Source organism: Mastigoproctus giganteus, unplaced genomic scaffold, assembly GCF_048544385.1.
Source record: "Mastigoproctus giganteus isolate SK-2022 unplaced genomic scaffold, ASM4854438v1 scaffold_16, whole genome shotgun sequence".
NCBI lineage: Eukaryota > Metazoa > Arthropoda > Arachnida > Uropygi > Thelyphonidae > Mastigoproctus > Mastigoproctus giganteus.
The window spans coordinates 387,555-414,157 of NW_028328293.1; the positions used below are offsets into that span (position 1 = coordinate 387,555).

Below are 26,603 nucleotides of genomic sequence, written 5' to 3' on the forward strand. Positions count from 1 at the left end.
AGTGTGATTAGAGCACTAACAGACAGGGCAAAGTCACATTGTAGCACCTCCGAGGATAGAAAGAAAGAGTACGAGGGCGTCACGGCGGATCTCCTGAAGTGTGGCTACCCCCAGAGGATCATAGAGAAATATATTAGAGGAGAACAGAGGAGAGGCGAGTCTTTTACGCCGATAGCCACCGCATACATTCCTTATCATCAGATTTTAACCGAGAGTATAGCTCGGGTATTACGAAACTACTAGATGCGCTATGTGCAGCTTCCAGGTCGGAAGTTGCACACAGTCGTGTCACAGGTGAAAGACCTCATTTCAAACGAAAATACAAGTGGGGTTGTCTATAGCATTAAGTGCCCGGATTGTGGGGAATGATATGTGGGGGAAACAAAGTGGCGTCTCAAGGATCGTCTGGGGGAGCACACAAAAGCGATAAGGAATGCAGACTACGGAAAATCCGCCGTGGCTGAACACTTTTGGGAGAAGCAGCACCATATCCCCCCAGACGAAGCAGTTATCATTGACTGGGCGCATAGGTTTTGGGACCGCAAGTGGCTCGAGAGCTTGCAGATTAGTTCCATTGAGAACAATATTAATAGAGACAGGTATGCGTATCCATCTCCTCCTGACGATTCCACCTGATGTGCTCCCGAGCCACTTCAGGTTCCGACATGCACAAGAATAGTGCACGTGCCATAGAATCACGTGACATGTGCCGTGAACCTGTGGGTATTTAAAGTTGCACTGTAAAGTAAAAAGCGTACTGTTCAGAAAGAAGGCGGAGCCTTCAAAAGTTTCAGATATTTTATAGCTTTTAACCTGATATATTTTATTGTATTTTTTGATATTTTATAGCTTTTAACCTGATATATTTTATTGTATTATATGATATTTTATTTGTTTTAGAGATATTTTATCACTTTTCACCTGATATTTTAATTGTTTTATACTGTAAATTGTAATTTATTGCGAGCTTAATTATAAAGGTATCAAAATTTTGGCTCTCGTTTTATTTTGTCATTTCAACATACGGTTGGTGAAAATTACTTAAAATTATATTATTAGGGAAATATAATGGATACATTTTTTTCATGATAAAATTTTAATATTGTGAGTAAAAAATAACATGAAATATTATCACAAAACATTCTACAATATAAAAACCAATATTACATAAAAAAACAAACTTTCTAGAAAAGTACACAAAAATCACAGATTACATTAAAAAAAAATTACACAAATATCCAAGAAAATTTTATTCTAAAAATTCCCATATGCAATTTACTTCTTTATTAATATTTGTTGTTGTTGGGTGCCTCCTCCGTAGCCATGTGGGCAGGAGCTGCAGTGTGTAGCACAAGCTTCTTGATTAGACTGGGGTTCAAACCTGTGACTACCAAATACGGAGATTTGACGTAACGATCCAGATCAAATTGAAGCAGTGGTTTTCCAATTAGACGTATGGCCATCATAATCTGCAACGTGTTTAATTGTCAACATTATTCATTACGCTGAAAGCTCACTCAGCTTCAGTAGCGCTAATCACAATGGTTTCAAAGATATTTCTGGCTTTCTTAATTGAAAAGGGAATTTCACTCAATTTTAAAAATAAACCGTCTTCGACAAAATCTATAAAATCATTAATTTTTATTTCATATTTTATCAGAAAGCAAATTTATTATTTGGTTTTCACTGTCTTGCCACCGAGAGGAAAGTTCTTTCATATTCCATGATTTCCAGTAGCATATGTTTAAAATTTCTTTCAAAAGGTGTCATTTTCTTTATTTAATTTAAAATTACTCTGTTCATTAATAACTTATCCTTTAAAGATAAAACAACGCATTTAATAACTTGTCATGAGGTAATTTTTTAAATGTGTTCTTACTTCAAATTTGATTTCTTCAAATTCTTTCCACTTCAACATGCTCTCAATTTTAGCTTCATAATTTCCTTAAGAATTTTTCAAACAATTAGCACTGATAATTTGAATAATTAATTTATCTGCGTTTACTTACCATAGTGAATCTGTAACGCTTCTGAAATGGTTATGAAATTTCAGATTAAAAGTCGATTTAATAATCCTGAATATTTAACTTCTGATTCAAAATGTTTGCACAAAGCGGGATGATTCCTCTAACCCGCAATTGCCGTGAGCAAGCTACACCATAGCCCGAACACACGGCCGATCTTTATAGTTTCCACATCAAGTTCTTTAGCACTCGTCTTTAATTCGCACTGTTTTTTTGGAGATTGGTGATATGCATAGTTTTTTTTTTTTTTTAATTATTGCCTGTATGCCAATTAAAGTTTGGAACATTTTCTACACAGTGAAAGCCTCGACGAAGTTTCAAAATCTGCCAACATTTCATATTCATAAAGTTTATATAATATCTTAGTTGCCTCAATCCCTCCTCCCCACCTACATTGCTGCTTTCGCCAGTTCTTCGAATACTCTGCAAAATGTCGGAATCACTTGGATATTCAGCTTTTGTGACCATGTGTAAACATCATCAGCCATTTTAAATCCACTGCAGGATGAAGGCCTCTCCAGCAACTTTCCAGTTCATTCTGTTTTGTGCAATAGCCATCCATTTAATAACCATGAACTCATGAATTTCATCTATCCATCTCCGCTGTTGTCTTCCAGGTTTTCTTCTAGCTCCTCTTGGGTACCATTCTGTTATTTTCTTAGTCCATCTGTCATCATGTCTTTGAGCTGTGTCCTGAGCAGGATTATCAACAGTTGAACCATCGATATCAAGTGGACCGATCTGATTCATTCTCCTCCTTTTAGAGTTTACATAAGTAAAGAATTCTTTGCATCCTTTGCCAAAGATTTCTCGTAATCTGCCTTTGCCTGCCTAACCTCCTTTATAACTTGGTTACAGACCAGCTTTTATCTATCACAGGCTTCTGTGTCACATGCTAATTTATATGTATCCCATGCATTTTTTTTCTCTGTCATATGTCTAATTAGTTCATCTGACATCCATTTAGGCTTAAATCTTAAACAATATTTCTTTGTTGGTATGAAAAGCCTAGTAGCTTCCAAGATTAATTCTTTGAATGCTTCCCATTTTGAATTTGCTGTTGGTAACACATCAGTTGATTCCACTGTATAGAATTTAAATACTGTCTCAGACCACAATAGTCACCTTTACGAAAGCAAAAACCCTTCCCTTTACCCTTGATGGTAGTTACCTCTGAGTAAATATTCATCTTTAGTCCAAAATCCTTACTAACTATGCATAACTGATTAAGATTTTCCTCTAATTCTTTGGGATCGTGCAAATCGTAAATAGTTTAGGTACTCTCCATTCATATTGAACCTTTTCTGCGACCAGTCTAATCTTCTGAAAGCTTCCTCAAGGGCAGCAGTAAACAGCTTCGGAGATATTGTGTCTCCTTGTCAAACTCCTTTCTCAATTTTAAATTTATAACTGTCTTTGTCTAGTCTAATAAAGGAGGTAGCGTTCTAATATATTTTCTTCAAAATCATAACATATGGTGTATCTATGCCTTGTGTTTCCAGTGCCTGAAACATTGCCTTATGCTGTATGGAGTTAAATGCCTTTTCATAATCCACAAATGTCAGGCATAATGGTGTTTTATATTCATTTGCTTTCTCCATTAGCTGTGATATTACATGAAGGCGATTCATAGTTGAGAATCCTGTCCTTAAGCCAGCTTGCTCTTTCGGTTGATTCTCAATCAAGTATTCTTTCTAATCTGTTAGTAATGACCCTTGTGAACAACTTGTAGATGTGGGATAACATGCTAATTGGTCTATAATTTCCAATTTCTGATTTATATCTCTTTTCTTATGCAGCAAAACTATGATTGCATTATTCCACTGCTTAGGTGTCACACCTTTTCTAATGCACTTTGAAGCATGTGAAGAGCCTTGAAAGGTTTTGTGTTATGTCTCTTCCTCCCAATTTTAACAACTCTACAGTAACTTCATCTTCCCCCGGGGCTTTCTAATTCTTCAACGCATGTTCTACCTCATCAGGAAGAATATCGGGTATGTCGTAGGTGTTGCTAATTTGAGATTCATCTTCCCCACTGCTGGCATCATTCCCTCGCTCCTTGTATAATTCTCTATAGTAGTCTTCTGCTATTTGAATTATGTCATCTCTGCTATTTATAAGTACACCATCGCTATTCTTCAGTTTCAGTATCATTTGTCTTTCTGTATTACTGCTCATGGCTGCTGATTTAAGTCCTTTGTTTTCCTTTAATGCTTGTTCTACTTTTCTTGTGTTAAATCTTATGTCCTCTCTGAGCTCTTTCTAATGGCTTTGCATAACTCAGTATACTCAATTTTCTCCTTGTCAGTGTTTATCTTGCTCTTCATTTGTCACCTTCGGTTGATCATAACAAGTTTCTTGACTAATTTTTTTCTTCTTTTGATTTATTTTTCCCTATCTTGGGCTTTATCACTTTCAGAAAGTTGTAATATTCCACGTCGATATCTTGGTCCTGAGAAGTCTGCAGAAGCTCAAGCTTGTTCTTAAGTTCCAGTACATACTGTTTTTTCTCCTCTTCTGTTATCTCAAAGACCTTCGTATTATTTACTTGAGTCAGTTTTTTCCTTTCCTTTATCTATATCAAGTGTGCATCTTACCAATATAATTACACGTAAACATAGATGGAGAAATTTACTGGAAGGCACGGATCACTCACTTCTCCGAAAAACATATGCTCGTTTGTCGGAGTAAAGGGGAAACACAACACAGGTTGACCAGGGGCTATTATCCGTGTCGGAATCTTCTTAATCCACTGACTGGCTATAGAAAGCATATTGACTAGCGCGACTAATCCGTTCATTACACGGAAATTTTCTTCGTTCAACGGAAACCATTTTAAATTAATTACCAAGAGCAATTAAAAAAAATTTGCCATAAAAAAGTTGGTTAAACAGAGGTTCGACTGTAATAAATCAAAAATGAAGCAATTTTAAAATACGTAACTGATTGATTGCGCCCTTAAAATGCTGGGGATGGGGGTCTCGCTAGCCCGACCATAGTTTCGGCTTTGAATACTCAATAATTGCAATCAGGATTTCATTTGTAAAATAAATTATCATTTTAACAATGGGCTCTCGCAAGCCCACTATAACTCACCACTGCATATATCATAGATTATGAAATTAATATTGAGTGTGTGGGCTATGAGCATGTAATATGAAATGGCTCAGATATACAAAGCTTCACCTATAAGCTTTTAATAAAAGCAATATTGAGGACAAGGAGTAAAGAGTTTCCATTGCCTGGATCAAGCTCCCCCTCCACAAGGCATTGGAACCCTTTTAGTGCTTAGTGCATTACATTTCAGGTGCATTAGCAAATAGCAATAATTCATGATTTCTAATAATCAAAGAGAGAGAGAGAAAACAATGGTTTTTATGTGCTAACTGAGAAAATTGTTTGTGCATTTGCATGGCAACAAAACTAACAGTACCAAGTATTTGGTGCTTCAGATCAATATATGGATAGCCTACATGTATGAAAAAAAAAAAAAAAAAAAGAATAAAATAAATAATTATTTTATAATTATTTATTATAAATAAGATTTTAAAGAAAATTTTGGAAGATTCAATAAATTGTTCTGAAAGAATTAAATATAAAATTTTACTGAAAATCCATCCACTGGGAGCAGGGCGCCTCCATAGTCAGGTGGGCAGGAGCAGCAGTGCATAGCACACGATTCTTGATTAGACCGGGGTTCGAGCCTGTGACCACGAAATATGGAGGATGCGGAAAGGTCAGGGAATGACTACCGCATATCCCTGGAGCAATATGGCCTTAGTTGCTAATGCTCCTAAAAACCAAATAACAAACAAACTGGGAGCAGTTATTAATTTTCTACTGGTCCAATTTTAATGAAATTCATCCACTAGGAGTCTATTATTAGGATGGAAAAAAAATAATAATAATAAAATAAAATAAAAAAAAAATAATAATAAATATGAGATTTCTATTGATCCAATTTTAACAAAATTTGGAATGAGTTAATAAATATTTTTAAAATGTCCAAATGTAAAACTTCATGAAAACCAGTCTAGTGGAAGCCAAGTTGCTACGTGTGTACAGATAGAATGAGGACAATAAGCACCTTATGCAAAAATTATGGTAATGTTTTACATAAAACATGATTTATGACATGATTATAAAACATGTTTTACATGATTTACATAAAAAAAAAAAAAAAAAAACAGCAACAACTTTTTTTATGCTTTACTGCTCATTCATTCCTCCAATCAGCACCCAGTAACAAACAAATCTTCAGTTACATGGAAAGCCTATGTCAGGGGCATCCAACCTTTTTTGGCTAGGAGCCAAAAACATGAAATGCTGAAGGTTGCCAGTCCCAAGAGTTGTTCAGGAAAGGGCTGTGGGCTGCATGATCAGTTCCATATCATTAATTATATATTTTTGGAAATAGAATTTAGAAAATAGAAAGGAAAGAAACAGAATTGATATATGCTCAAGAGGAGACATTAGAATTAAACTTACTAAGTTCACACCGAACGTTGAACCTTTAGCTAAGAAGTATTAGGAATCCCATTGAATAAAAGGAATAAGTATAAAATATTTTCTTGTTTAAAATTTCATGGGGGGGGGGGGGAGTTAATTAGGAAAAAAATATATAAAAAAGCCCTTTAGGGGGTGATAATTAAAAAAAGGTTGAGAAACACTGCTCTATTGCATTACATGGATGTTGTGACTGGGAACATATGGGCACTACGTTAAGAAAAGATGAAAATCTGATGCACATTAACAAAAAAATGTACAGCAGTATAAAACAAATAGCAATGAATGCTCTCAAATCGTATTTACAGAGGAAGACAATGTCAAAAATGGAGCAAAATACAGTATAAGAGTATACATGTCAGGTTAAAACAAGTCCAATAAAACTGAGGACAGGATTAATGTTTAGGGAGTTAATGTTTGGAATTAGGCAGGGCTGAAAGTGCATATCAATTCTAAGAAGTCTAAGCAGAGAAATTAATTTGAGCTTGAATCTGTGGGGAATTTTCCACCCAATTATTTCCTAAAATATAGGACAATTGATTTTTGAATTAAAGTTTAATGAGGAGGGATAATTTGACTTTAGAATTTCAGCATCAAATAGAGAGTAGTTTAAACACCCAGCCATAATTGTTTTTGTGAAAACTGTTCATTTGAAGAACCAATATTCAAGGGAGGAGAATCTCTTAAAATTGGATTTGGCAACTCCAGCCCAAACTGGGGAGGCATAAAGAATGGTTGGTTTTACGATCAAATTAAAATATTCAATAATTAATTGGTGAGAGGTGACATGCAGTAAATGTTGTTTTACGATCTAAATGATTTTTTCAATAGATAATATGAGGAGCAAAATTAAATCTGGAGCCAAAGATAACTTCAAGGTCTTTATGAGTTTAAAATTTGGTAATTAGGGTACCACCCAAGTAGATGTAATGACAAAAGGTTTCTTTTTGAAAAAAAATTTGCAATGTTCAGATTTAGAAGCATTTATTGATAGATTAAACAGGGAAAGATAACTCACAAATTCTTTAACGGTTTTAGAGAGAGTACATTTTCTGAAAGGAGGGAGGAGTCGATGGAGTTCAAATTTAGACGAGATATTTACATCAGCATAGAGATAATGTTGGGCAGATTTTCAAAGACAGCTGAAAAATAGAGGAACGGCTTAACTGGGAAGAAACTGTTGAGAAGAAATTTTAAATGCAAATTATTTAATTTATATTTGTGAAGCAGTAAAGAAAGAGCTATATACAGAATGTTCAAAACCAGAATGTCATACAGAAATATTTTGAACAGCGCAGTACAAGATGATCATGGTCATCATACATTAAAGTTCTTCAGACCAACTGGATTTATTCCACAACTAAAAGGTTTGTTTTTTGTCCCAACTTTAAAAAAATTACAAGAAACTGTGACAAGAGGAAGACGTTCTAATGCAAAAAAAACAAACAAAAAAAAAAAACCAAAAAAAAAAAAAACCCCTCAATTGCAATTTTTCAGGTGGTAGATGACTTTCATCAACCGGTGAAATACCACCACTTTGCTTATTGGAGGCTTGAAGTGGTGAAACCCATGTTTAGTCTCTAGAGCAAAGTTTCCAGCATCCCCCTCTCCCCATACTTCTCCTTCAACCCATGCACGGTACTAAGTACTATAGGTTTTGATACCTTTCGTGTTTGGGGTTTTCATAAAAAAAAATAATAAAATAAAATAACAGTGATATAAATAAAGGAAATAAATTCCTTATGTTTACTGGAAAAATCATTAAAAAAACAATTTGTATAAGGTTTATAGCCAAGTTATTTTTGTTATTACCCCGCCAGGAGCAGTGCGTGTAGATGAAGATGCCTGATAAACTTGAGGGCGGCCTGTTTCATCTGTTGTAAGAGTCATGACTGATGATGAGGAATAGCTATGACAGTTTGGATCTCGAGCCATGTTTTCCTGAAAAATACAATATTTTTAGAGAAGCAATAAAAAATAAAAATAAATAGTTGCTTTAAAATTGTTTTCTGACAATCACACACCATTAAAAATGTCCCAAAGACATTTCTCTACTTAACCTGAAACATAAAAAAAAAAAAAAAAATCCATAAAGTTAATTTGAGCAAGCATGTTAGTACTTATATATACATCATCAACAAAAAAAAAAAAAAAGAAACCCTATAAATTCTGTGAATATGAAAATTTAATCATTCCACAAAGGCTCACCCCACTCCCATCTGCACCAATAATTATTTTTTCACTGGAGAAATAACTACAGAATTCTTTTAGTCTGCATTTTGGAGTAAAAATTTAGGCTTAATAAGTAATAGTATTATTTTTCATATAGGACAACTGGGAGGGGGTTGCATTTTGTTTATTTCCAATGCAACAATTTTATTTTTCTAATAAGGCTCTATAATTATTTTTATTGGATATATAGATTAAAATTTAATTATTAAATGTGGTATATCTATTCCTTGCCCAACTGGAACAAAAATGAAATCATTAGGTTTTGTTTAAGTGGTGGGCTCACAAATTCATTTATCATTTTTGAGTATCATAGTAATTCACAGTTTGAGAACCATATAAGAGACATATCTAGCACTGTTTCTGATAAAAAAAAAAAAAAAAAAAAAAGTCTTTCTCTGCAATTAAAAACTAAAAGCTTTTGATATTTGTTGCATGTGGAAGATTACTGTACAAATTGGAGCAGTATGGCAAAGGGATGGTTGAGTGAGAGAAGGTAGAGAGTGGTAATCAATGGACACTGCTCTTGGTCGATTAACATTATTAGTGGAGTTCCCCAGGGTTCGGTGTTGGGCCCATTGTTGTTTTCTGTATTTATCAATGATATTGATGAAGATATATCAGGCTTAATGTCCAAGTTTGTAGATGATACTAAGGTTGGCAGGGTTGTTAATAACAGTACACTACTGCAACAAGATCTAGAAAAGTTGGGCAGAGGAGCTAAGAGGTGGCAACTAAAGTTTAACATTGACAATGCAAAGTTCAAGGGATGTGCATGCATAACATATGATTTCTCTGGAAAATCACCTAGCCTCTCCATCCCAATCCCACTCTCACCTCCATGTCAGTGAACCCCGGGACACGAGCAACCTAGAAGAAGGTTGGGTTATAAGCCAAGCGGGAAACTAGGTCAGGTGCTAATGAGAGACGGGACACTGTGCAAGGCTATATTCAACATGCTATGAAACTGGACTTGGTAGGCTGGGAGACCTAGGTCAGGTGCCGGAAGAGCTTAAAAGTGAAAGACAGCAACCACAGCCTCAGACAGTGAAGGTTACTACTTGCAGGAAAGCAAGGGGAAACCCTCCTGTTACCCTTTCTTTTCCCAAGAAAACCAATGATGAAAAGTCAAAGAAGAATGAGAGTAACGGGGAATTCTGGGAATCAACAATGCACATAGGCAATGTGATGTTGGGCTCGTCAAGGAAAGTAGCAGGGCTTTCCAGGCCATCCCGGTTTTCGAATTGCAACATGGAATGTATGCACTGTGCTACAGATTGGAAAATTAGAGAATGTTTATTTCGAGACGTCTAATAACTTTATATGCAGATCACTTTATCATTCTTAAAGTAAAATCAGTTAGAAATGAACCCTTCCCTTCGGAAACATGTAAAACAATAAAAGAAAGTGTCTCTCGTTTCATGAAAAAGCAGAAATTATTTGTGAGTTAGAACATGGTGTAAAAAATTTTGAAGTGTGTAAAAAGTTTTCTTTGTTCTCTTCAAATGTGTTGACATTGTGGAAGAATAAAGATGTTTACATATTGGCACTGGAAAAAAAATTTAGAAAGTGAGAGTTTACAGATGTCAATAAAACATTGAGATCAGATTAGCATTGAGAAAATCCAGAAGTGCTGGATTTTCAATAGACGTTCCAATCTTGAAGGCTCAAGTGGAAAAATTTGCTAAACAATTGGATGCGATGATTTTGTATGTAACAACAGTTGGCTAATCGATTTAAAAATCGACATAACATTGTTTATGCAAAAATTAGTGGAGAATTTCGATCTGCAGATTCAATAATGGCAAATGAATGGATTGACTGTGTTTGGGCAGAAATCAAGAAAGATTTCAATGATGAAGACATCTACAATGCCAACAAAACAGGACTGTTTTATTATTTGACACTTGACAATACATTTAAATTCAAAGGGGAAAAATGTGTTGGTGGAAAAAAAAATCAAAGGCTCACTTGACGGTGCTCCTATATGCAAATATGATTTTTTATATATATATATATATATATATATATAAAAAAAAGGCCGGTTTTATCGGAAATTCGTTAAAACCTCTGTGTTTCAAAAACACAAGGAAACTTCCTGTGGATTACACTACAAACAAGAAAGCTTGGACGACTTCGGATATTTTTTGGAAATATGTAAATATTGGAATAAAGAGCTATTCAAAAAGAAGAAAAATATTTTATTGTTAGTTGATAACTGTCCTGCACATCCCTAGATTCAAAATTTGTCCAGTTAAGCTAGTGTTTCTGCCACCCAAGGCAACATCAATTTTACAACCAATGGATATAAGTGTAATCAAGAGTTTGAAAGGATATTATAAAAGATTTCTAATTCTTCTGATCAGTCAAAGAGAACAGAAACTTACCAAGTCATTATCGATATTGGATGCTATAAATTTATTGACTGATGCGTGGAACAACGTTACTTCAACAACCATATCGAATTTCTTTAAGAAATCAAAATTAAATTCAAATGAAATTACAATCGTAGATGAAGATGACGGAAATGAAGAAAATAACTTACCATTATCCGAATGGTTGCTACTTAACAAAGTTGTAGGTTTTAATGCAGATAACATCGTGAATTTGAATGGGCCGATGACAACTTGTTAACTAGTGGTCTTCCTAATGACACTGTAGATGCTGTGCTCAACAATGAGGATTCACTTGTCATTGACGATGATATGACGACAAGTGAACCAAAATCAGTGTCGACAATCTCACAAAGCTCAAGGTTCTACAGACACATTAGTCAATTTTTTTGAAGGAACTGAGGCAAGTAATGAGACTTAATGTGCTGAGTGTTTTAAGTTAAAACAAACATCAATTTTAAGATTCATAAATAAAGTTTGATTTTTGATTTGATTTGGTTTTTTATGGCGCATTGGCAGCTAAGGCCATAATGCGCCAAGTCAAATTTTAAAATGCTATTAAATATTTTGGTAGCCAAGGCTACCACGTCAAATATTTGTGTTAAAAAGGTATAATAGTAAAAGCATAAAACTTAGAGCTTTGTATAAAAATTAACAAATTGTAAAAAATTAAAGACGTCAGACGTATTGTGTCTGTCACCTATAATCTGACTGAGTGTAAATGGCTCAGTCAGATTATTAAAAGCGGTAAAATACAAGCGTCGGGCTTCTATAAAAACAGGACATTCTATTAAAATATGACGAACGGTTAAAATAACATTACACATCTCGCACATAGGTGGGTCATCCGCCCTCAGCAAGTAGGAATGAGTTAGATGACTATGACCTATGCGGAGCCGAGCAAGAACAACTTCCTCTCTTCGGACCCTGCGCAGACTGGACTGCCATTGCGAAATTACAGGCTTGATTTGATGTAATTTATTTGTGGTCTGTCCGTGCCAAGAATCTTGCCATTGGGAAAGCAGTTTGGAACGTACTATTTGCCTGTAGTCTGTATAGGGGACTGACAGGCAATGATTATCCAGGGAAATGGCTGATTTGGCAGCAGCATCAGCCGATTCATTTCCCCGGATCCCAATGTGGCTTGGGATCCAGCAAAAGCGAATATCGAATTCTAATGTCTTGAGAGAAAAAAGAATCTGCTGGATCCTGGACAGGATCGGATGAGGGTTAAAACCCACCGATACCAGAGCCTGTAACACGCTCGATGAATCGCAGTAAATCATATACCTCTGGTAGTCGCAATTTTTAATGTGATCTAGGGCTGTTTGTATTGCATGCAACTCTGCAGTATAGATGCTAGTTTCTTGTGGGATCTTATAGGATATTGTTTTGTGAGGGAACACAACAGCAGATCCCACATGACATTCCAACTTTGAGCCATCTGTATAGATTGGCAGAAAGTCAGAATACTGCTGTCGATGTACTGCAAAGAGTTGCTGGTAGACAGATGGCGGTGTAGTAGCCTTCTCCCAGATCTTAAGGGAGAAGTCGCAAGTTGGAAAATGAGCCATAAATAAAGACTAATTGAAATAGTGTGTTTATTATTAAATAGTATTGTTTTTAATTACAGAGAAATAAATTGTGTTTAGTATTAAGTGTATGGTTTTAAAGTTGCAGACAAATAAATTGTGTAGGTATATACTTATATTATTTTTCTCTCTCTAATATTTCTTTTATTTTTTGAATATCTTTTTATCAAGTTATTGAGAACTTAAAAAAAATAGGAGGTAGAGTTAACTCATCACTGTTATAAAGTGTTAACTGTCTAATGGTCCAGGGGTTTCCCCCATCTCCACTATCACTGATATAGCGAGTAACGGTTATAAAGAGGAAATTTTGTCCGTCCCTTGATGCTCGTTATAACCAAGTTCGACTGTAATTATAATGGAAGGCAAAAGAAAAGGAAATATCGTTGGAGATTTCAGCTAGGACCAAGAAATTTGAGGGGGACAATGACTAATTGATTTCTGTAGTCAAGAAAGATTTGTAGTTGCCAACACTTGGTTTCCAGGCACCACTAAGCCATAGGTATACGTGGAAAAATTCTGGAGATTCTTGTAGATATCAGTTAGACTACATTCTGGTGAAACAAAGATACCGCAATCAGGTAAATAAAGCCATGTCTTTTCCAGGAGCAGGTGTGGACAGTGACCATTCAATGGTGAAAACGATAACAGAACTAAAGCTAAAGAAAATTAAAAGAAAGAAAATAAATAATAAATGGAACCTAGAAAAATTAAAGAATGAAGAAATAAGAATACTGTTCCAGAATACTACAAATAGCTATAATGAGTTAAATAAGGAAATTATGATAAACAATACTGAACAGATGTGGAATAACATTAAAGAAACTATAGCAAAAATCAGTCAGCAGGCCATAAGACCTTTGTGCTGTATACCATAAAATGTCGTAGAATCTGAAGAGCAGCTACTTGGGTTCAACTAAATTTTTCTGTTGAATTTGTTTAAAGATGAGGAACATATGTCAATATACCACCAATTGATCGACACTGATGGAATCCATATTGGTGATCATTGATCAGATGGAAGGTTTCAAGATAATTTAAGGGTTAGTGGTTGATGGATTTCTCCCATTACTTTGAAAAGAGGAGATGGAAGTGCAATAGGGCAATAATTGGAATGAAGAGATTTGTCACTCTTTTTAGGGACTGGCTGGATATGATCATATTTCCAAATAGGAGGCAAAACACCAGCGCAATAAGAAAGTTTAAAAAGGTAACACAGATTAGGAGGAAGTTCAGAAGCACAATTTGAGAAAGTTAAGAAATACCAGTGGGATCTGAACCTTCACTGGAATCAAAATTGTTCAGAATTCTTCTAATTTCCTTCTATTGGAAGGCCACAGGAGACATTGAGTGAAGTAGAGGAGTTAGAATTAAAATAGGATGCTAGTTATTTGGCTTTATCTTTGTGTGAGGATACAATATAACCATCATGTTTTAACAGAGCTGTGACTAAAGATGGATAGAAGTTGCAGCTAGTAGCCTTGGCAAGAGATCAGAATGCTCGACTTACTTTGGACAAAAAGCAAGTTTTGTATTCTTAGCCTGTTGAAAATCAAGCAGGAGATCTGGATGGCAGCCATTTGCATTATGCTATAATTTTATCTTGAACAGCCTTAGTACATTTATTGGAAAACCAAGGTTTAGATTAGATAAATGATGAGTTTTTCAGATGGAATAAAGGATTTCATTCCTACAAGAATGATTTTCACTGACATGATCTGAGCAAACATTTAAACTAGTAATCTAACCAAGGACAATAAGAACAGAAGTCTAACAGGTCATCTCATTTTGAATTCTTGTAATGTCACACAACATGAGGCTGAGAATGTTCACGAGAAAGAGGATCCACTGGAGAAGAGACCATCACCAAATTGTGATAAGAGGTGCCTAGAGGATGCCAACACTGACTGTGTACTGATGACAAGAGTTGTTTGTGAGAAAAAAGATCAAGAATATTGGGCATGTGGTTGAATTGTTTGGTATTGTGGTAAGTAAATGAAAGATCTATGCGCGGTCATTAGTAATTGCAAAAGCCTCAGCATTTCACCCAGCTGGGTCTGTATGACTAGAAAACTGAAGCCAGTTAGAGATGTGAATGATAAAATTGCCAAGGAAAGTGACCTTGCTGTTAGGAAAGTTGAACTTCAGAGAAAGGAAGTCAAAGGGTTTCAAGTGTTAGTGGAGTAGGAGAACAATAAGAGGCAACAAATGAATTTGACAGATGGGGTAGCAAGATTTTATGCTAGAGGAGATTCCAAATTAGGAAATCTCTGAAATCAGAGCAGACATATGCACAAGTACAGCCTTTGAACCAAAAGGAATTATAAAGTGAATAATTAGGAACACTGACATGAGTAGTGGTTGAAGCAATTTATAATTGGGATTCTATCAGATGTGGAAATGGAAATCACTAAAATTGGAACTAAGACCACATATATTTGTGAAATGAATGAGAAAGTTTTGGAAAGTTTAGATCTTTTACAGATAGGTTTGTTCTGTTAGTTTGGCAATTCATGGTGCATTCAGTAGATAAAGTGAAGGAGTGGGACACGTGAGAATTAATAAAGTTTTTGGATATGGCATACACACAGCAAGAACATGCCCATCTACTTGACATAATGTGGTCGCGATAATGTCCCTTTAATACATACTACTTGGATTCCCTCCACGTTGTTATCTGGCAGAATAGAAGCAGCGAGATAATACACCAGCTGATCCACATCTCTTCTAGAGTTACCAAGGGTTCCTGGACCGTCTAGGCTGACCTGCTATAACTGATTTAGAGCTGTGCTAATAATGTAAGAAATATTGGATCTTGTCATGATGCCCATCTCATACTGCATGATGAAAGAGATGGGGATGCTGGAGCTATGCTCTGCAGCTAAACTTTACCGTGAAGCCTCCAATGAGAGAGAGAGCACTACCACCTAGTGTTGCCTGGTGACACAAACGGGCATCATTCCTGTGTGGATGTGGACACTACACCTTGACCTCCTTATGTTTGTTCACACCTGGATTTTTGCCACATTAAGATCAGTGTTTTTAGAACTTGCACATGGGAGCTATACCCAGAGTTATTAACAGTCCCATCATTGTGAAGGCATAAGCAGAGGATTTGGTTTTTTGCAGAATGACCAAAATTTTAAATTTGTTCCACTTGACACCGTGGTAGTTGATTATCAGTTCCCCTAACATTTTAGACTCCATGATATGCATGACAGGCTAGGGCTTGCTCGAAGCCTAGCCTGTCATAGCTGGATGAATTTCTGACAAGCTTCAGGGACCATTTTATGGACAAACACGAAGACTCTATAAGATAAATTTAAAACAGCACTTGAAATACTGTGGCCAAGTATGGAGACTACACCTAAAAAAAAAAAGACATCAAGCTTCTTGAAAGGGTCTGAAATGGGCAACTTGTTTGGTCGAGATCTGCATCAGGGTGCCTGTATGAGGAAAGACTTCATATATGTAGTTTACAGCTTGTCAATCAGGCACCTTAGTGGACCTGATTGAGGGCTATAAAGCTCTGTGGAGGGATAGTAAAACGAATGCAAGCAAAATTTTTCTGTTATAAACAATTCCAGAAGTAAGAGGCCAAAAATTCTAATTTTGGTGATGTTGTTGTTGTTTTGGTTTTTAGGAGCATTAGCAACTAAGGCCATATTTCTCCGGGATATGCGGTGGTCATTCCCTGACTTTTCCGCATCCTCCGTATTTGGTGGTGACGGGCTTGAACCCCGGTCTAATCAAGAAGCGTGTGCTACGCACTCCTGCTCCTTCCCACCTGGCTACGGAGGTGCCCTCTAATTTTGGTGAAAGAGACCAGATTTACACCAGATTGTAAGAAGTTTTTTTTTAGTTAACAAGTGGATAATTAGTGGAATAAGTTGCTTCATCAGTAGTTGAGGTTTAAAGATTGGGGAAATTTAAAGGCTAGTTGGATAGTTATCAATGTGAGGAGGGAATCACACAGGTAATTTATTTTCTTTATTTTTTTATATATATTTTTTCTTTTTTAATATTATTTTTTTATTGTATATATTTTATTATTAGCAAAAGCCTGTGGCTTTCTTGCACCAATAAGCTTTTATGTTTTCTGAAGTTTTTTGTCCAAAAATTGCAGGCTGCAGATGTGCATGGCCTCTTATATAAGGCTCTTAACTACTCATGTCTTAACTCTTATAGAGTTTGAGAGGTGGTTAAGCACCCTTTCCGTTTGGTTTGTTTCATGTAGATGGTAGTCAGAAGTGACTGTTTTTCAATTATATGTAGTTGTTGAGAAAGGGAGTTTTGTTAGCCTCTTTCTTGAGCATAAATTTTGTGATTGTGTTCCTTGTTTTTAAAGTGGGTATGAAATTGGTCTAATTTCTCCATGTTGTCAAATGGTGAGTGTGTTACCCATGAAGTGGAATACTTATCTTAGTGGTTTGCAATGTTGTTAGAGCCTTTGTTTTCAATTTTAACATGAAACTGTTGCCCGTATTATTTATGTTGTAGTGTTATACAGTCAGGGCTCTATTGTCTTTGTTAATCTGATCTTCAAATTTAAAATATGTCTGCCCTGCTATTAAGTCTGAATTTCATATTGTTTTCCAATTTGAGTAGTGTAAAGCAGTGGTATAGCAGAAAATTGAGGTCTCCTTTGCACTCACAAAATTTATATTAATTGTTTTATTTTCTATGATATTCATGAAGCCATTGTCCTTCCTTCCAGAGGCACCCCCTGTGGTGCATGGTCTGCAATGCCACTGTGCATGAGATATTGTTTAGTCACAGAAAGCAGGATGTTTATGAACTTTGGATTCGTCATAATTCAATAGTGTCATTTAGTGGACTTGGATATTTTTTTTTTTTTTTTTTTTTTTTTTTTTACAGGAATAGAGTTCAGCCTTTTGAATATGAGATCATCAACATTATTGGTTATGAGGAGGTTCTTGAGAAATTTTTTTATGACTTGCTGTAATCTGTTAGTGGGTTCCAACTTGAGGGTGTAGTGTTTTTTTGTATTTCCTTAGATGGACGGCTGTAAAACTCCCAGTTAAAAATTCCAAATAATTTTATTCACCTAAAATGTGAATAAAATTATTCACACTTGGCAAAAACAAAGAAATTACATTTTTTCATTACAATCCAAGTTTTTATATTTAGCAGTAGTGGGAAGGTGTACTAGAAATAATAGATATTATTTTTAACAGTGAAATACAATAGAATCTCACATATCCAGGTTGTAGATGTGAGATATGCATTAACCAGGGGTTTCTCACACTAGCTCACTATAGTCATATTTTAGTAATCCTTCAATTTTAATTTTGTGTGATTAATATGGGAATTCTCAGTTTTTTTTTTTTTTTTTTTTTTTTAAATTTCTGTTTGTGTGTATCCATAGTGTTAAAACAGAAAAGGTTTCTATTTCCTATTGAACAATAACTTCAGCTTGTTAACCCCAGGGGCCCATATCTGGTGAGTATATAAAAACAATTCTGAAGGAAACTGGGCTTTGAAGCTATGCAGAAGTGAAACATCTAGCACAAGATCGTGAGAAAGCTAATCAAAAGGGCAAACCAGTCGAAAGACTGATACACTGAAGAAGAATACAAAGTACTGCATATAGGTAGAAGTAAACGCAGAGTAGCATACCAACTGTGCGGTACTACACTAAGGGAAGTGGAGAATGCAAAAGTAATAATGGGTGGTAATTGGGTAGTCAGATATGAAGTTTTCTGAGCAGTGCAGAAAACTTCATATTTTTGGCTGCAATAGGATCTTGTCAATGATATACAGGAATTTTTCTAGCAGGGATAAGGAGGTGATTATCCCTTTTTATAAGGCAATGGTCAAGCCACATCTTGAGTACTGCATACAGGCCTAGAGGCCTCATTTTAGGAAGGATGTATAGCTGCTGAAATGAATACAGAGGAGGCAATGAGACTGGTGAGTGGAACAAAGCATTTCTCTTACCAATAAGAGATTCAGTTCTGAAAATTGCAGTGTCGGGAGAAAAGGCACCTGCAACGTGATCTGATCGAGGTGTATAAGGCCTTGAATGGTTTGAGCAAGCTCAATGCTGATGGAATTCTTCCTCTTGCTCACATTACGTACCTAAGGTGGCATAAATTCAAATTGAGGAAAGACAGTTGTAGAATACATGTGTGGAAATATACCTTTAGCCAGTGGGTAGTTGATTGCTGGAACAAGCTTCCATCTGTCATGGAAGCTGACAGCTTAAATAAATTCAAGACTGAACTAGACAAACTTTTGGAGTGAATGGGTGGGTGAAATGGGAAGGTTTTTTTTTGACTGACGCTATATAAGCTGGCTTTCTTGCATCATATGCCTCTACTAATGTTAAAATTATAATAAAATTTGAAGTACTGAATTAATAATTAATTCTGTAGTTCAAAAAATATCCTTTTCTTCTGTTTTAACTTTGCTTGTTTCATTTATGATTACCTAGTTATGGTTTTTCCAGTTGCCCTGAGATTTTCAAATGCCAAAAATGTTAATTTTGCACGAACACTATATGACCAAAAGGATTAGGACACACAAGGACTTTCACTTAAAAAAGGGTGGAGGGGAGGGAGGGGACTACCACTAGCCTCAATCCTCCTGGCAGACTAACTTCTAGTAGATGCCAGCTACAATTCACAGCCAAATTCCATCACTCCAATTTTCCCTACAGGTTGCAAGCATGGGTTCATGTTTCAGTTGCCAGGTCCAACTTTGCAATGTCACTGTCCACAATCTTAGGATTTAAGCACATCACTTAAGCCGCACTCTGGTGTTGCGTAATATGTCTTTACAAGTGTGCGTGTTCATGAGCCGATTTGCACATTGTGAGTGCTGGAAAACCAAGAATAATTCAGGGCAGAATCCTAATCCCTCTGCCCGAGATCAGAAAACTACAGCCCTGGCAGAAGAAGTCTTTATGAATTCTTCCAGTCTATAACAGGACTCAAACACAGACCTCCCCAATCAAGTGACAAAACCATCATACTATTATGGAAACAGTCCACAAAGCAATCTTGTATGACTCTCACTGTACAGTGAGAGTCATACAAGCATTGGGGCATGCTCCCAATGCTTTTTTTTTTTTTATTTTTTTGTAGTTGTTGACACATCAGCTTCTGTGGCCATAGTGCACCTCCCAAGGTTTTTGCAGTACTTTGATCCAAGCCCGAGGTGGGATTCGAACCCGTGAACTTTGGGTTGCCAGGCAGGCACTTTACCCACCTGGCTAGCCCGGTCGGCGCTCCCAATGCATTACCAGCATAGGTAACACATAATTGTTTAAAACATCCATCACTGATATGATTTCAAGCAACAAGCCCAAACCAGCTGAAATTGCCCCATACCACCAGACTGCCTCAACAGCCTTGTGGTTGAGGTAATATACTACAAGACAATAATTTCCTTTGAAAAAATAGTCTAAAGAGATTCATCACTCTATAGCATCTTCTTTTGATTTTCAGACAACATGAACACTGGGAAAGACTACTCTAAATGACACAATGCCATTTTGCAAACTAGTGCCCTAACAATGAATAGAGGGTTACACAGATCCACAGTGACAGGTTTTACTCTGACCTCTTGGACCTACATGTGAGGCACAAACCATTCCTATGGTTTGCTGAACATGTTTTGTAAGTTTGCAAAGCTCTACAGGTATTTGTTTTTTTTGAGATGTATCTTACTAGCTTCTGCTTTTGAATAATATCCATCATGGATTTTTGGATGTTAAGATGAGTTGGAGCTGCATGCACAGAAAGATTACTGAGATGACACCCAACTGCTATCCCACATGAGCAGAAGTTCTGATTTGCAATCCATACTGGCTTCTAAAGTGTTGCTGCATAGACAAATCCACAAGATGCCTGGTACAATAAACAATATTCATGGAGAGATATTCAAATAATTTTTGCCACAGCATCTTATCCTCTTACAGTGTTTTTTTTTTTTTTTTTTTAATATATTCCAATAAGGATTCATTAGCTTTATTTGGCAAAATTTTCTTTTCTATTCTCTCCTCTAACTGCTTCTAACTCCTCGGTTCCACCACAGCATTCTAAATTTCTTGATAAAGGATGACTATTTAAATTACAGGCATACCTCAAATAACGAATAGGATGCGTTCCACGAAATTACTTCGTTAAGCGAAACTTCGTTTTCAGAGGTAAAAATACTATGGCCAGAATAGGGATACGTTCCTACGTAAAGAAAATGAAAAGCTTTTTTTTCGAACAAAGAAAAGTTTTATTAAATAAACAGTCAACTTACATACAAAGTGAAATCACATTTTAAAATATGAGTCTAAAGTTGATTGCTTATGCTTTTTTTCTCTTTCATTTAACAATTGCCTATACGGAGTTATTGCACTTAACACTGATCGCTTAACAATAAAACTTCTTCCTAAATCAGGACCATTTTCACTAAAAAAATTTAAAACGTTTTCAATGTCATTTAAGCACCTTTTTCGGCACGAACTTCTTTAACTTCGTCTTCATTATCTTTGTCTTCGTTGCTAACAAGGTTTTCTAAATCTTCCACTGAAAAACCATCCTCTTCATTGACATTTTCGAAACCTACTGATTGAGCCATCTGGATAACTTAATTTCTTGGATGTTATTTTCTTCTTCTAGTACAACTTCTGGCCATATTTTGCGCCAAACTCCATGTAAGCATTTCTTAGTGATTTCTTTCCAAGAACTATCAATGTTTTCAATTGTGTTTTTAATGGTGTAGTTTTTCCAAAAAGTTTTAACTGTCATTTCCTCTTTATCCTCTAGTTCAGTTAAACTGCTTAATGTTCAACGCAGATAATAAGCTTTAAATGATGCTATTACTCCCTGATCCAATGGTTGAATCAGGGAAGTTGTGTTTGCTGGAAGAAACACAACTTTGACAGGAATGCATGTGTCCAACGTGTTAAGATCAGTAGGATGTCCCGGAGCATTGTCTAACAACAAAAGAGCTTTTTCTTCAAAGTTGTTTTTTTGACAATACCGTTTTACTTCAGGACAAAAGTGGTTAACAAACCAATCAGTAAATAACTCCTTGGTAACCCACGCTTTTCTATTTGCTTTCCATATTACAGGTAAATTCATTTTTATGTTACCTTTTAACGCCCTCGGATTTTCTGAATGGTAAACTAATAACAATTTTAATTTATAATCGCCAGAGGCATTTGATCCAAAGAGTAACGTTAAACGGTCTTTGGCTGCTTTGAACCCAGCAGCTGATTTTTCTTCAATAGAAATAAAGCTTTTTGTTGGTAGCCGTTTCCAGAACAAACCGCTTTCGTCAACATTGAACACCAAATTTGGTGGAAAATTTTCACGTTCAATTATTTCCTTTAGTTTTTCTGGAAACTTCTCCTGTTAATTTTTGAATCCTGGCCCGTTTTTTAAATTTCTCGAACCAACCACGAGAAGCACCAAAGGTTTCCGTAACTTCTTCAGTTTGTTTAGATTTCAGGTGATTAAACTGGAATATTTTTTATGTTAAATGGGGCTTGAAATTGCGGACTTCGTTATCAGAGGTAACATTAACCGAGGTATGCCTGTATAGTCCATTATGAAATAAGAGTTTAATGTAAACTCTGTTTCTTTTCAAACATCAGGGATTTTATTCTAAATTACTATCTTATTGGAGGGAGAGAGAGGAACAACTTACCAGCCAACTAATTCCTACCGCTCTAGTAAACTTCCACAGCTCCATTAGTATACCATAAATATACCTAAGCATTAAACAGTTTAACTTATTTAAGAATAATATCACATTCCTAAAGGAGCTTACCAAATCAACAAGCTGATATGTGGAAGGACATTCAATAACATCTTGTGCTAATCATTTAACAATTCCGAGCAAGTTCACACATAAGTTGTATTAATGTATTGAATTAAATATACATAGATGGATGTGATAGTTATACAAAGTGCCAGCAACTAGCAGGGTGAGGAAAGTAGATTTATGAAAGGTGAAAGAATGTTAATTAAATGGTGAAAGAATGAAAATAAAAATTAAAAAGAAAAGGTTTTATAAAATGAAAAAAAAAAAAAACATTTTAATTTTAATTTTTACTTCCATTTTATTTGCATTATATTATTATTTTGATGTACTAATTTACATTTACAGTTCCCCCACTTTATATTGGTTTGGTAATTCAACCCATAATTTTTCTTAATTTATCATAACCTCTAGGATTTTAACATTCTTTCACCTTTCATAAATCTACTACACTTCTTTTTCTACTTTCCTCACCCTGCTAGTTGCTGGCACTTTGTATAACTATCACATCCATTTATGCATATTTAATTCAATATATTAATACAACTTATATTTAGTCTTGCATCCTTTAATGCTGCTTTGTGCTTTTTTAGGTGCATCTGTCATACCTATTTATTAATTTTACATTCACTGAAACCATTTCACCAACTGTATACCTTTTTCATATGTAACTTATACACACACGACTCTCGATTTTCCAGGATAGATGGTAAAAAAAAAAAAAAAAAAAATTTTCGGATAATCGATTTTCCAGTTAATCCAAATATACAGTAAGTCCCCAACATACGTTCCAGGATTTCTTACATAAGTCACGTTTTATGTAACTCAGGAATAACTAATAAAATATTGCTACTATATCTGTGATATGCCAAAATTACAAAAACAACATAATATCCTCAGAAAAATTGTTATTTTTTTCAATTAGGTAGTTATATATATAGAAAAAGTTATATATTTTTAATTAGTTCAATTAAAAACTTTATCTGGGGACAGCAGTGAAGTAGTTGGAGTGGCACATAAGAAAAGAAAACATAAAAGGAAGAAATTGTACAGTAAAAGCTGATATATATTTTGTATCCTTGATTATTACAGCTGATTTCATTGGTGCCAATCCCTTCACCACTTCTCATATTCTGTCTTTGTCCTTTATTATTGTGTTCACCACTGACAAATCTGAATTCTGCACAATAGTTGTTAATGTTTGACCATTTTCAAACATGCTTGTTATTTTAATTTTCTGATCCAAATTAATCGCTTTCCTTTTGTTGGTAGATTTACTAGTACTGCTGTCACTTATTCTCAGTCAGCACCGTGATAACGGTCAAAATGAAATTTTCTGTAAAGAACTTCACAGGGTTAAGGCGAAAACTCACTATTATCACCCCACTAAAACATATTTCTGGAGGTCACTACTAGAAAACAATAAAAACAATTTGCACTTTCCAAGTTATTGGGCTTTTCTGTTAGTGCAATTCATTATAAAAGGGTAGTAAAAGCGATCATATTTCATTTGCGATAATACCGATTGCTGGAATTCTGTGGGATTTTACATTCTTATGGTGAAATGTGTCCCCCCACCCCTTCACTGAAATTTTCAGTTATATATAAAAAAAAAAAAATAATAAATAAATAAAGAATCTTCTCTTCATTCCTATTTTTAAGCTTGTTATTCCATATCTCGCTTGTGCATGCCGTGATTGATAGCTTATTATAAATTATAATTTTACTGTTTAAAATTTTACAATCCTAAAAAAGAAAAAAAAAATTAACGCAAGTTCGAAGTTACGTAAGTTGGGGACTTACTGTATCAAATAATGTTCAGCAACCTACGTAAAAAAGATAGTGATAGATAAAAAACTTATGCACTACTCATGTGTCCAATACGATGCTTCCCTTTATTTTTTATGTTGCGTGTGGTTTGGTCACCAACATTATAATGGTTCAAAAGATTTAATGGATGCACCATTTATGTTGCGTGTGGTTTGGTCACCAACATTATAATGGTTCAAAAGATTTAATGGATGCACCGTTTTCAAACTTTTGAATAATTTCAAAATTTTGGTTAATTGAAAGCGCAACTCGTTTACCCATCATTTTCGAGATTTCTAAACAAAAAAAAATTTTTTTTTCATTACCCCAGAAATAAAATTTCTCTTTGCAGTGCGACGGAACACAATAATCGACGCAAGCAATGCACTAAAACAAACTAAACATTTCTTCTCTTTTTTTTTTTGAGCATCAGGTGTGAAGACGGTGGGGGTGGGGTGGGTTACAAAATAATCTCCCAATAACGACTTTATAAAGCAGCTTATTTATGACTTGCAAAACATTTGTTTATACCTATTCTAGTTATTACTAGTTATTTTATGATTTCTGGTTGATTTTTTTTTTAAATCTGGAGGCTTGAAATGTCCCGGTAAATCAAGAGACTGCTATATATACACACAGTGGGGCCTCGTACCATGAACCGCAATTTCCCATAGTATCCTATGGGAAATAAATTAATTGGTACTGAACCCTCCACAAAAAAAAAAAAAAGGCCACCATTTACATACACTATTTATTCTTCTTCATGGTTACAGGTTCTTCATGTTCAGAAGCTTCAAGTTCTTCTTTTTAGCATTGAAGAATCTATCCAGTGTTGATCGCTTTTCTCTCTTTTTAAGGAGGCTCCTGAAGTAGTGAAGCACTATGTCATTGTAGAGGTCCCCTACTCTGTTCACTTCCGCTGTGCTGGAGTGCCACACCAACACCCTGTTGTGAAGCTTCTTCCAGTCCTGAAGAAGCTCCTTGATAGCAGCTGAAGGCATTGGACCTTTGGTAATGTTTTCTTCTTTCTCCTCCTCTGAGGAAACATTTTTTTCTGTTTCCCCAACCTGATGTTATGCAGCTCCTTCAGTTCTTCCATAGTCAGCTGCACTTCATGCTCCTCTAACTCCTCCACATCTTTCACTTCCAAGTCCAGGTCCTTAGCTGCTGCCACAATGTCCTTCATGATTTGGGTTCCATTATCAGGTTCTTCTCCTTGAACACAGGCTGGCCATAGGTTTCTCCAGGCAGAGTTCAGGTTCCTGACTGACACTTCATGCCAAGCTTTTTCTATGAGTCTAATGGCGTGCATGTTAAATTCTTCTTTCCAAAATTTCCTCAATATCATGAAGCTGGAAGCATGGCAAACTTCAAAGCACCTGGTGAAAAGTGCTTTGGTGTAGAGCTTCTTGAAGTTGGCTATAACATTCTGGTCCATTGGCTGAATTAGAGGTGTAGGGAGGTAAGAAAACAAATCTTCAGGAAGATGAACTCCAATTCCAAGGCATCTTCTAAATCAAGTGGGTAGCCAGGTGCATTATCCATGGTGAGGACAGCTTTCAGTAGCAAGTTCTTTTCCTCCAGGTATTACTGTAAGTGCAAAGACTTCAAGCACCCAGTCCTTGAAAAAGAGCTTAGTAACTCAAGTTTTTGGGTTAGATTTCCAGTAGACTCCAAGTTTACCTTTGACAACTGAGTGCTTCTTAAATGCTCTTGGTGTTTCAGAATGAAACACCAAGAGAGGCTTGATCTTCAGGTCTCCACTAGCAATATCAGTAAAGAGGAGGATCAGCCTGTCCTTCATAGGCTTGTGGCCTGGCAGAGCTTGTTCTTCCTTTGTGATGTAGGTTTTACTGGACATTTTTTCCCAGAAAAGCCAGTTTCATCACAGTTGAAGACCTGTTGTGGTAGATATCCTTCGTCTTTCATGAGCTTCTGAAATTTCTTGGCAAATTTATCAGCGGCTTCTTTATCAGCACTTGCTGCCTCCCCATGCCTTATGACACTTTGAATGCCAGTCCTCCCCTTAAACTTCTCAAACCATCTGCCTGCTTGCCTTAAATTCAAATTCTTCAGAGCTTGGCCTTAGAGTTTTTTCCCTTCAGGTCAGCATAGATGTGCTTGGCTTTCAGACAGATGACTTCTTCGCTGATAGTACCTCCTGCCATTTGCTTTTGGTGGATCCACAGTAGCATCAAGTTCTCCATTTCTTCAATGATGGGGTTTTTTGGTGTACTTAATCTGGTCACTCCCTTTGCAACTTCAAC

At 35.7% G+C, this 26,603-nt stretch overlaps 1 protein-coding gene across 2 annotated transcripts in view; it reads right to left on the reverse strand.

Annotated features, from left to right (window-relative positions):
* Positions 1-26,603, reverse strand: part of LOC150074886 (myeloid leukemia factor 1-like) — a 149,590-nt gene that overhangs the window by 58,523 nt on the left and 64,464 nt on the right. For both annotated transcript variants that reach the window (XM_090389425.1, XM_090389424.1), the window contains exon 3: positions 8,343-8,471. In XM_090389425.1, the coding sequence (XP_090245551.1) occupies positions 8,343-8,471 (129 nt within the window). The remainder of the gene's footprint in view (positions 1-8,342; positions 8,472-26,603) is intronic.